Source organism: Phyllostomus discolor, chromosome 4, assembly GCF_004126475.2.
Source record: "Phyllostomus discolor isolate MPI-MPIP mPhyDis1 chromosome 4, mPhyDis1.pri.v3, whole genome shotgun sequence".
Taxonomy (NCBI): Eukaryota; Metazoa; Chordata; class Mammalia; order Chiroptera; family Phyllostomidae; genus Phyllostomus; species Phyllostomus discolor.
Genome location: NC_040906.2, coordinates 12,635,003 through 12,647,050, shown reverse-complemented (window position 1 = coordinate 12,647,050; position 12,048 = coordinate 12,635,003). Strand labels below are relative to the sequence as shown.

General features: G+C 43.0%; 1 protein-coding gene across 2 annotated transcripts in view; it reads right to left on the bottom strand.

The window, feature by feature from the left end:
- EPHA4 (EPH receptor A4) overlaps positions 1–12,048 on the bottom strand; it is a 138,038-nt gene that overhangs the window by 32,436 nt on the left and 93,554 nt on the right. For both annotated transcript variants that reach the window (XM_036022798.1, XM_036022799.1), the window contains exons 6-8: positions 3,148–3,272; positions 1,729–1,888; positions 452–563 (exon numbers count right to left, since the gene is read on the bottom strand). In XM_036022798.1, coding sequence (XP_035878691.1) covers positions 452–563; positions 1,729–1,888; positions 3,148–3,272 — 397 coding nt within the window. The remainder of the gene's footprint in view (positions 1–451; positions 564–1,728; positions 1,889–3,147; positions 3,273–12,048) is intronic.

Here is a 12,048-nt window from a genome sequence, read left to right as displayed (position 1 = left end):
TATCCCTGTTTTATAAAAGAAAAACAAAGACTCAAAGAGGTGAAGCCATTTAGCTGACAAATGGCAGAGCACCGATTTGGGTCCCACGTTTTATATGGCTTTTCCTTTTTTTGCCTTTGGCAGTAAGTCCAAGCTTAAGAGACATATAAATGTAACACCTTACAGCTTAGAGTATCTAGAAATCTCCCACTGGCTTGCTTTTCAGCCTGGTTTCCTGGAATTAGCTGGGTCTTTCCAGGCTCTCAACTCTTGAGAGCTGCCACCGGGGTACAGTGGGCAGCTCCAGGAGGGGTGTGGGGAGATCAAAGGAGAGAGAAGGGGGCTTGAGATGCAAATGTCGTGTTTATAATGCTAATCAAAGCCTCTGCTTTGTGTGGAGGGGACAAAAAGCTCCCTCATAAAAACTGGGGAAAGAGGAGGGGGGCGTCCAGTGAGTGGCTTAAGTGCTTACCTCCTGCTGATGACAAAAGCAGCGATGAGAATGACCACTAGCACCACACTGCCGGAGACGGAGACCAGGAGGACTGTGGAGTTGGCCCCGTCGCCGATGATCCGCGAAGGCACTGGCAAAGACAGTCAGTCACACAGGGGTCACCTTTGGGAAGGTCCTCAGAGGTGGCAGCCCTTCTGACTGGGTCACAAGTTTCAAGTTTCTGAAGCCACTCAGAATGCTCACAGCCTCTTTGCCCTTGGTTAAGTATTCATGGAAAAGCATTTTCTAAGGCAGCCTTAATGAGACAAGGGCATTCTTTTTATAATTGTATAAAGAAGTTCAACCAGAAGATTGTTATTAAATCCTATGGTAAATATTACCACTCAGGGTTTTTTCCCCCCTTTTTTTTCCTTTCTACTCTTGGCCCTAACACTTACATAATAAAAATCTGATGCATTCTATAGCGGGGAATTTTAGAAAGGACAAGTGATTTTGAACGTTCCTGTCCCTCTTACCCTTCCGAAGTCTATCAAAAACTTGCCTATTACTGTCCAGCTCAAAGGCCACTTCCTCCTGGAAGACTTGGGCATACTCCAAAAGAATGTCAAACCCTTCCAAATGCAATCGTGGCGTACTTTTTCTTCTTCTTAAAAAAATTTTTATTTTACTTAATAATTTGTGAATATAATTACTTTCTAGAACTGGTGTCAAAAACTCTGCTCCGCCCCCTCCTTGTCAGGTGGTCAGGGAGGCTCAGTTTGTTTGGTTATGGAGGCGGTGATACCTTCTGTGACCAGGCTTATGATGGGTTTGCCCTCTGTTAGTGTTTTTGACTCAATCAACCAGTTGCTCCAACTCCGAATGTTGGAAGAGTTGGATATATTTATCCAAAGGGCTTAAAAAGAAACCTGCTCCGATGATTTGAAAAGACTCCTAGAAATAAATAGAGAAGGCAAACAACGATCCCTTCTCCAATCTCAGGAGGAAACTTTCCTATCTTAAAGGAAGGAAAGCTAAGCAACTATCAGCTGGTTTAGCAACCCCATTTCTCATGGTTTATAGGATGCGGAAAACAAGGGGAAAAACAGACAACATTTTCTCAATCACAGGAGAAAACAGGTTGATAATATTATTTTTTAAAAACAGTCTTCTCTAAATAGCACGAGGTTTTCTAAGTTACAGGCATAGTTCACTGAAACAAAATGTTTGCCTGATCAAAAATGATGTGCAGCTCCTTGGATGTCACTGTAACAGGACTCGCCCCGCATGGTAGAAAGAACCTCAGAACTGGTTACCTGTGTTGGTGGTGACCTCCAGGGGCTCACTGAAGTCTCCATAGCCGGCTGCTGTTCGGGCCCGAACATGGAAAACGTAGGACGTCAGAGGATTCAGACCTTTGATATCCGTGTTCCTGGCTGCTGTGCGGACAATCCGATAGCTCCGGTCATTCTGATCCTACATTGTGAAGGAAGATGGCAGAGTCAATCCCCACTCATTTTAGGCACAAAGTTAAAGAAGCCAAACCACTCCACGCAGAAGTTGAAAGAGAATGGAGATTGATCAACTCTCCTAACCCTGTATTTTTGTCAATGTTAACAGTACTATTGTTACTTTTTCAGCTGTTGAAAGAAATGCAGAGTTTCTTTCGGATCATGGCTGACACCGAGCATATTTAGATCTTTATTCATCACCTTTTTGAAAAGAACACTGGATGATGCCTGGTGGCTTTTCTCACTCCATGACCATCAATATAAAAGAAATAACTGTAAGAAATCCCCTTGACTTTTTTCTACTGTCTGTCTAGAAAATGTCGTAATCTGGTTTCAATGAAAACAATTGTGTCCCTTTTCTGCTTTTACTAGAAAGCCAATAATAAGTCATTATCTTTAAAAAGAAAGAGAAGACAGTTGCTCATTTTCTAGGCAACCTTGAGTGCAAATAATTCTCTTCACACTTCTGTCCTTCAAGAGAGGCAAGCTATTTGTAAAACTAATGTCTTTCTATAACTTTAAGAGGCAGAAAAATGTATTTTTCCTTCTCTGATTCTCTATGAAAAGTCATCAAAAGCCACGCCTTGATTCTGAATAGCAGTGATCTACTTAAGCTGCTCATTGTTTCACCTTTTAAAAAATCCTCATCCAAAGACATTTTTTCATTGCTTTGAGAGAGAGAGAGAGAGAGAGAGAGAGGGAGAGAGAAGTATTGATGTGAGAGAGAAACACCAATCGGTTACATTCTCATATGTGCCCTGAGACCAAGGATCAAACCTAAAACCTGGGTATGTGCTCTGATCAGGAATTGAACTCATGACTTTTTGGTCCACAAGACAATGCTTTAACCAACTGAGCCACACCAGCCAGGGCTATTTCGACTTCCATGAGTCACTCTTTTGATAGAAGGTTTATAAATTAGAACTAGCTATCTTGATTTTCATTGCTAGGAAAAATGTCATTAGAATGCAATGTATTTTTTTCCTGGTTTTGAAGATAACCAACTTAATACAAAAAAAATTCATAACTGGATTTGACTAAGATGCAAAATGCACTTGGCTTTGAGATTCACTGGTACTCCAGGATTTATAATTGGCCAAAAACCAGACATGAAAGGAAAAAAGGAGAAAGGGCGGGAGCGAGGAAGGAAAAGAGCAAAGGAGGAAAAATAAAGAAAAGGAAAAAAAGGAAGGGAGTGGGGAACCTCGCTCATTCCAGTAATACCTTCTCATAGTACTTGACTTCATATTCCAAGATGACCCCATTGGGCCGATCGGGTTCCAGCCACGCCAGAGCAACGCTGTATCTGGTAACTTCTTTAGCTTGTACCAAAGCAATGGATGATGGTGCTATTGGGAAAAACAAATAAAAAAATTAAAACAACAACAACAACAACAACAGTTTACTTCAGGAGGAAAAAATAGTGGTATCAGTCAATAATTTCCTTTTACTCGAGAAAGTGCGAAGGATTGCCTTGTCTTCCTCCCAATCCCCATTGTGTGCTTTCCCCAAACAAAAGCACACCATACACCATTTTTACGGTTCTCTCCAGTCTCATTTAGTATGTGTTTTTTTTCTAGAAAAATAATCTCTGAAGTAAAAGTCTGGTAGGTCCACTGGCCTCTGGTGTCACGTCCGCAGCACCTGGAACCGTTCCTCACGAAAGGCTGTAGGGAATGCTATTTGCTTTTGATTTTGTGCAAGCCATGAAAGCTTTTGGAAGATTTCCTTTTAAGCTCAATGAAACTGCATCTCGTCCTCCTTGAGTGTCATCTTACTGGTCTCTAATTTTACGCAAGCAAGAGGACTCCCAGCTCTTCCAAAGGTACTGGAAGGAATGCCATAGGCAAACAATTTACATACTTTCCAATGTAAACAAAAGTACTGTTTCATTCCAGTGAATGTTTCCAGTTTGAACACAACCAGGCAAATAACGAAGAACACAAATAAAACAGTGGTGGCCTCTTTGGACATATATGGCTTTTTTGCAATGATTTTACAAGAGTTGAAATAGTGCTTTTGCCTGCTGAGTAGCAAAACTTCTACCCATTGAGAAAGACACCAAAGCAGTCCTCTACTGGGTGTGTTATCAGGGGTGGACGGAAGGAACACATCTGAGATGCGTATAAGCAGGCCAACCCAGTCTTGCTTCTCCATTATGGCGGCCACAGGTCTAGCCAGCTGCTGTTAAGCTCCGCGGTGACTGACAATGGGTAGGGAGAAAAGGAGGCAGTCATGACATTTGCAGTCTTCTCTAAGGAAGGTGCTCTGTAGGACCAGATCAGGGGCCTTCCTAAATTGAATGTATATTGTTTTCTGTTCCCCAACTGTGAAATACCATGAAAATATCAAAAAAATGGCCACTGAGGAACAATGACGTAGCATTGGTCTTCCTGCTGCTTTTCTCCACACACGAACACACACACCTGCCAAAACCTTAACTCGAAAAAAAAAATAAAATAAATTGTCATTGAAAATGGAATGGGGGTCGCTTCAAACCCACTTGACTGTATCTGACAGGTATATTGATGGCAAGGAAAACACAGACACAGCACATTTGCAGAGACTCCTCCAGCTGAAGCCAGTCCGCTGGGGGCATCTGTTGGAGGTGGTCATTTGATGCCCGGACTCTCTGTTAAGAGAACCTTGAGACAGTCACACACACACACACACACACACACAGACACACTTCTCTCTCTTTTCACTTTCCCTCTCTTTCTCTCTCTCTCTCTTCCTTCCTCCCCCACCTCCACCCTCAAAGCAATTCCAGATAGGAGCTCAGGCATAAACACTAGTGAAAGATACAGTGGATACACATGTCTTCCATCAAAGGCAACTCCAAAGCTACTAATGCCAAACGGGATGAACAGAGCTGCACGCAGCAGACATATGGAAGCCACTGAACATCTGAAGAAAATGAAAAACGGAAATGTGCTCATTAGCTGTATTAAGGATCCCCTCCCCTAACACACACACACACACACATACACACACATACACATGCAATTTCTCTTTCTTTACTCGTTGACACAGAGCCATTGTCCAACAAAACACAGGGGGTGACTTCCTTAAATACAGAGTTAGCAAGCAAGCTAAGAAGGCTGCCTGGCTGTGAAAAGCCATTTCACTCCAGGTAATAAATATATTGCCTAACAGAACACTTTAGCATGTGCTCCATAAAAAGGAGCGCTTTAATCTCTGATGTTCAGGATTGGGAAATGAAATAGAAAAGCAGGGCCATTAGAAACGAAGCAGAAGGGAAGAACATCATAAAGTTATAAAATGAACTTTCTCTCCACAACAGTCTGGGTCAGGGCCTGATAATCAACAGATTTCTCAGAAAAGAACTGCCCGGTGGTCCTCGAAGGGCACTGATGAACTGAGATGGGTTCTCTCTAGTTGGGTTATCATCAGTCAGGGGCTGCACGTGGGAAATGAATCCTATTTCCATTTTAGAAGTTAGAGCTGGGGTGCCCTGTGCCCATTCACATGCCACTGCGAGCTCAACCGAGCTGCTCCATGCATTTCAGGCACAGAGTTCGCATCCTGACCGTGCTCACTGAGTATCTCTAATGCAGCCCTACTTGGAAAACTCATGGGCCCAGATGTGAAAATAAACAACAGAGTGTGCAATGGCCTGGCTGTCGTAAAAACGAAGGAAAACGGGGTTAAACAGCAAAGTAGAATAAATAGTTGGAACTCACACAAAAAAAGATGATGCGTGGCTGTAAAGTCGGAGTTCTTGCTTTACAGAGGTTTTTTTCAGAAGAGCATTTTTATCAGGCCACAGTGACAAAAGGAACCCACGACCAAGTGAGATTGAGAAACACACTTCAAACAACCTATTGCATTGCGGTATGATCCGGCAGTCACTCTTCCCCGTGGAAGAGGACCTCTGACCTTGGCAGGTAAAAAAGAACACCAGCGTGGGAAAAGCTGGGCTCCGCCGCACTGCCACCTGGGAAAGAACAGGCAACGGGGATGCACTCCCCATTATAAGCCACATAAAGGTTCTTCCCTGGTCATGGCTACTAGGCTTCCAACACAGCCTCCAGCTCTGCGTCTGGAAGCCATCACCCCACCGTGTCTGACTTCCCGTGGCTCGCTCCCCGAGAGGAGGCATTTCTCAATGGTATTTCCCTCCCCCAGTGGTTCCAAAGAATCAGTTCTCTCATGCCACCCATACCACTAATTGATGTCATAGCCCTCTGCATCTTGGAGTATGATTTAAGTAATATTTGTTCGTAAATTGACACACTATACTACTTTGAAAAAATATTTTGAAAGGAAGTGTCGCATTATTGTTATCACTTGGAAGGATGGCTAGTAACCATAATGAGGAAAAGAGCATCTAAATAAAACAAGACTATCTATGTTTGCTGGACACCTTTGACTCCCCATGCTTTGCCAAAAACATGGATGAGCCAGAATTTGAGAGATTTAAAGAGGAAGTACCTTCCACACGGAGCAATTCGATATCATGCAATGTTTCAGCTGAGTCCTCCCTAAAATCATCTCTCCGGCCACCAATAGTATGTTTCCACACTTTGGTAAACACTACCACACTTCAGTTGATTTAGAAATGTCCTGGGTCCTGAGTCCCAAAGCCCAAGGGCTCTGCCCTTGGCTAACAGAATTAGAAGAAAAAAAAACAATAGACTAATAAAATAACAGATTGAACACTTGGCTCAAATATATAATTTAATAGGAGTTTTCACAAATCAATGCCTTAATTCAAAAGAAGATTTCTACCTCATAGTGGGAATTTTGGTCAACGTGAAAAGACCAAGCAGAGGAAAGGTCTTGCTTGCCTCTCACTTCTCTGAGTTATATTCTGAAACCTTCCAGAGGCATGATTCTTTTGCAGAATCAACTCATCCAAGAAGCATACACTGAATGAGCACCAATGGGACAAAGCGAAGAAGGGGAAGGCAAACAGTGCTCTATCAGATACAGCCCTTGGTACCAGACCAAGTACCACCTGATTCTTTAGACTTCTCTCAACTGAAAAAAAAAGATGGGGGAAATTTTATAATAGCCTTACAGAGAAGACACTCTTTAGTGTCAACTCAGAGCACCCAATTTCTAGAACTGAAGGGGAGACAGTCCTGACAAATCCCCTCTTGTGATCCAAGTTCTCTCATAGAGATGGGGAGGAGTCAGAGGTGGGTGCTTCCTCACCACACCATGTACCTGCTTGAGCGTCAGCAGGAAAGCCAAGAGGAAGCTGAGGGCTGATGTCAGCACCCTAACTTAGAGAAAGAGATGCGTCTTAGAGTGAACAGCACTCCTACTTACCCAGACACCCTTCACTAAAGAGGTGCTTGCTCTAAGGACGTTTCGTACTGGTGGACACAAGCAGGCATTCTGTAATGGCTAGCACTTTGACATAATGCCCCACAAGAAGAGGTGGTCAATGCTAGTTGGCATGTACGGTTAAAGAAAGGTGACTGGTAGATGTAAAAATGACAAAGACGGGAACTACTAAAGGGTCGTTTTTTTAAGGTTTGTGATTTAATTTAATTCAGTTCTTAACTTTCAATGTTTTGAAGCAGAATTTCCAGTGGCCAATAGATGCCCACGCTTGGCTAACTACAGACAGGGACTGAGACGAGAAGCCGGAACAGGGAGAGATGCGCTGCGGATGGCTGAGAGAACCATGGAAGGGGTTAGGGTGGGGTGGGCAGTATGGCTACAATTTGCAGGGACAAAGAGGAGGGAGAGAAGGACAAAGCAAGGCTGAGCAGAGTTGCTGCACAGGTAACTGGAATTTTCAGGAAATCACCCGCACCCTTGTTCTGGGAGGGCCGAGGGCTCATCTAGGACACATGAAATGAAGTAGAGATGAAAATATTATTTGATCCACATACTTAAAGCATTCTTTAATAACATGTTGGGAGCAAGAAATTGACTTTAAAAGGATTTTGGATAGAATTCCAAATTTGATATTTACTACTTGCCATCTTGAGCAACTTACTCAAATTTCCTCACTTTGGTTCTTCCCTTTGTAAGACGCCTTCCCTTCCAGATGCCAGCATGTGAGCTATCGGATTGCACTTTCCATACAGAGGGGGAGGGGCTTACCTTGTTCACCTGTCCGTCCCCACTATCTAAGATCATGTCTGCCACAGAGTGGGTGCTCTGTAGATTAGTCAAATGAGTAAAAGTGAACTAAATGTTAAAACAGATCTAAAATATACTTTGCAGACAGAAAAAACAAGGTTTTCTAAATATAAAGCACCAGAAGTAAGTCGTCCCTAAAACAACTTTTTATCTGCACCTGTTTGGGATGACCTTTTGTGGGTTTGGTTTTGTTATTTAGGTGAGCTAAGATATTGACAATGAGGAAGGAAGCAAATGACAATTCTAATTATAAACAGAGTTTGTTTTCTAGGCAATATGGGACGCTTCTGAGCTTCTTCCAAACACACAGCCTGTAAAAGGTCATTCAGATGGAAGTTTACATTAAAACTAGCTTCAGTGCACGTGTTACAGGTAGCATTTTGATGCGCCGCTCTTTTGGGTGAGTAAGGTGTCGACAAGCCACTCCGTATCTCCTCGCTGTACCTGGGGGGTGTATGCAGTAGTTTTCCTGACATTCGAATCATGAAAGTGCAGTGGCATTGAGATCCACCCCTACATCATAATCCTAAATCCAAAAAGAACCACAAGTTTTCCCCCTTTTTTTTTACAATTCTGCAACACCCAGAGTTTCTCCAAAGACGCACCAGTATAAGCTGAGCCCGTCGCAGGCAGGAGAAGCCATAGCTACCACCCTTGCCCTTGAAATCCCCCCAGAAGGCCATCATTGCTGAAGTGTCAGGGCACCAGAGTAAAGAGCCCTCTGCAGCCAGGGGAAGGGCAGCAAGATTAAGCATGTGGAACAGACTGTCTCCACACACCTATTGGAAACAAATAAAATGGCAGTAAAATATCATTTTTTTAAGTTGGAATAAAACCGAAAGAGAGTAAAAGGAAAAATTCACCACAGCTTGGCGGTGGAATGATCTGAGCTTTCTACCAGAAAGCCAAGATAAACTCCCTTACCCCCCAAATAATTCTGTATTCACCATTCTACATTTCCCCGGGAAACGGAGGGGGCTTTTAAATCAAATCCCCATTTGCTATGTGCCTGTGGTTCCATTTGGTTTGCGAGCAGCCACAATGCATCCAGAAGGCACATGTGGGTTTTATCTCTGTGTGTGTTTTTGATAAACAGAAACAGCACAGATTAGGGGCTGGATCATGGCTTTCTCACAGTGGCGCGGTTCACAATGAAGAATTACAAGAGATGCTTTGATGTCAAACAGAGGTGGCTCCTTTTAAGAAAATAGTAAATTTAACTTTCTTTGGTTCAAAGCTCAGCGGTTCTCCTTGCTCCCCACTGGCGCGAATGCTGTAATTTTCTTTTATTCACTTCCTCAATGACTTGCCATTAAACACCTACAAGCCTTTTTTACTGCAGCAAATTTGGTACTTGTGACACCCAAATAGAATGGAGAGGAGAGAAAGAGATATGGAGACAAGAAAGGGAGGACAGAGCCCCTACAAACCTTCACTCGGGGTGGGCTATGAAACTATTTTCTTGGGTCCAGCATCACAGGCAGTGAATTAAAAACAGTTTGGCGGAACTTGGGTGGCGGGGGCGGGGGGTAGGGGGCGGCGTGAAATTAGCTGAAACAGATAGACTGCATTTCACTACTGGCTCAGATTAGTTGGGCGGAGGGAATAAGAAATAAAGGAAAAAAAGATGCAAAGAAAGGTCTCCAGCCTGTAGGCAAGAATGAATGAAAAAAGCCCTTTATGAAAGTCAAGAAACCTGAAGGGTGGATGTCAGTGGTACACAATGCCTAGCGTTTGGAGGAAAGATGACTTCTTAACCACAGCAGGGTTACTGTCCCCTCCCGGGACCTGAGTTTAAAGAGATGCTGTTTATTCAAGGGGTCTTTCAGTGACAGGAAAAATAAACGCACAGTTTATACATCTCTCTTGCTTAATGCAAATAGCATTATTTAAATTTAATTACTCAGAGCTTAAGGTGGTTTTTGTCCCCCCTTTCTTTCTCATTTCAACTCTGAGCTCTGATTTGCTCTTTATCAAAGGTTTGTGCATTTTAAAATGCTGTCAAGCATCAAAATTAAATGCTTCAGAGCACTAATGATATCCTCGTGATTAAGGGTTTTGCTGTTGCAGAGATGCTGAGAACTCTGGAGCTAATATTAATTGCTTTCTTCCACATCCCACCAAAGGGAGGAAAGGATTTCTCTGAGCTCTGCACTATCTATGGCACCAAAGAGCGCGGAGTAATTTTTTTCACAATTATCACTCAAGTGCTTTATAGCACTCAGCAATGTACAGAGGGCTTTCCTGTGCACGGGGTCTCATCTGCACTACATTCAATGAACTGGCTTAGTTAGCCTCTGCTATTTTTTAGGTAGAAATCAGTCAAAGACTAGATCCCCATCCACCCTCCTTGGTTACATCATTGATGTTGTAAAACCTCAGCTGTGCATCTCACACTTCTAGCTGCTGTTTCATTTATAAACACCTAAGCACATTTTCTCATGGCCAACAAGTGAAATTGTTTTTCAAACCAACCAACCAACAAACCACCCAACCAACAAAAGGTATAGAAAAACTTGATCGTTCCAGAATTGATACAGAATTATTTTCCTTCAACAAAAGGCCTAGAACCAAATTTTTAATTAAAACCTTTAGAAGACTCTGAATTAAATGAAGTTCATTTATATTTAAATATGGAAATATTAATATTAATTAGGCTTATACTTAATGCATGAGGAGCACATTTTTTCCCATACAGTGATATCCAAGGTCAATGCATAGAGACTATTTTAAACAAATACAGTAATATAAAGCAAGGCAAAGTAACACTTACCAAAGAATACAACAGGTACATGTTCCCAGTGATTTTCAGAATCTGATTTTGGGACACTAAGGAGTAAGACACTTTACTTATTTTTTCGAAGAAATGGGTTGCAGAATATGTCAGACAAGTCCTTTATAGAGAGCTGTCAACAGCATTTTAAATAATGCTCTTCTTAGCCTTTATCTTTAGTGTTTCATAAGGAAACTGGAGGGGTTGGGATTGGCCTTTGGGGCTAACTGTCCAAAGATGAGAGTGCCCTTCCCATGAAGATGGTTTCCTGGGATGGAGCTACTCAGACAGGGACTACATTTCCCAGACCCCTTTGCGTGACTGAGTCCTGGGCCCTGAAATGTATATAGAAGTGATCCCTCTTCTAGTCCTCATGCACAAAAACAGCTCCCTTGGGGCCCTCCAGCAACTCTCTCTCACAACCTGTCAGCTTGCCCAGGCCCGTCTTTGACGCCCCTCACCGAGCCTCCCCTGGCACCACTCACTGGATGCAAGTCGATCAAGAAATAATTTTCTGTGGCATGAAACAACTAACTGACATTTGAGATTACAACACACACCCACTCAGGTCAAGTAAAGCTCATTCAGCAAAAAAGAGGCATATTCATATAATAACACTTTCGTATGCTAATTCACTAAAACACAGTATATAGTCATGTTGTGGCCTACAGAAGACCGAGCTTTGGTTTAGAGCTGCCTGAATGGCCTTCGGGAGAAACTCCAGCTCCAGGCACTCACAGTGCGGAGATACCTGCCACTAGTGCCCTGCTGGTGAGTGCTGCCCTGAGGTCGGCGGTGTGGGGACCGCTGGGCAGCTCTGCGGGGCCACAGTCACAGTCACAGGGCTTCTAGCATGAAGGAGTTTCTCAGAATCGCACAATACTGGGCTAAAACAGTCAACGGGGCTTATTTCCATGTTAAGTGGGAAAGGACAGTGGGGTTTTCGAAATGGCTCGGTTGAGCTTTCTTTTTAGAGAAGAGTTTGCGTAGTCTTCATTGCATAGTTAGCAGCTTCCACGGTTGATGTGCAACAGAGCCCAACAGAGAAGAATGAGCAAAAAGACGCCTTGGGCCCCCTCTGTGAGGCACGTTCACATATTTAAAATCATTTAATCCTCGCAACTCCCTGAAGTAGTGATAATTATCATGTTTGATTTCATATTTGGAAACTCACACAGCACAAAGAAATTAAACGATTTAACCGAAGCTATAGAATCTTAATTTTAAAA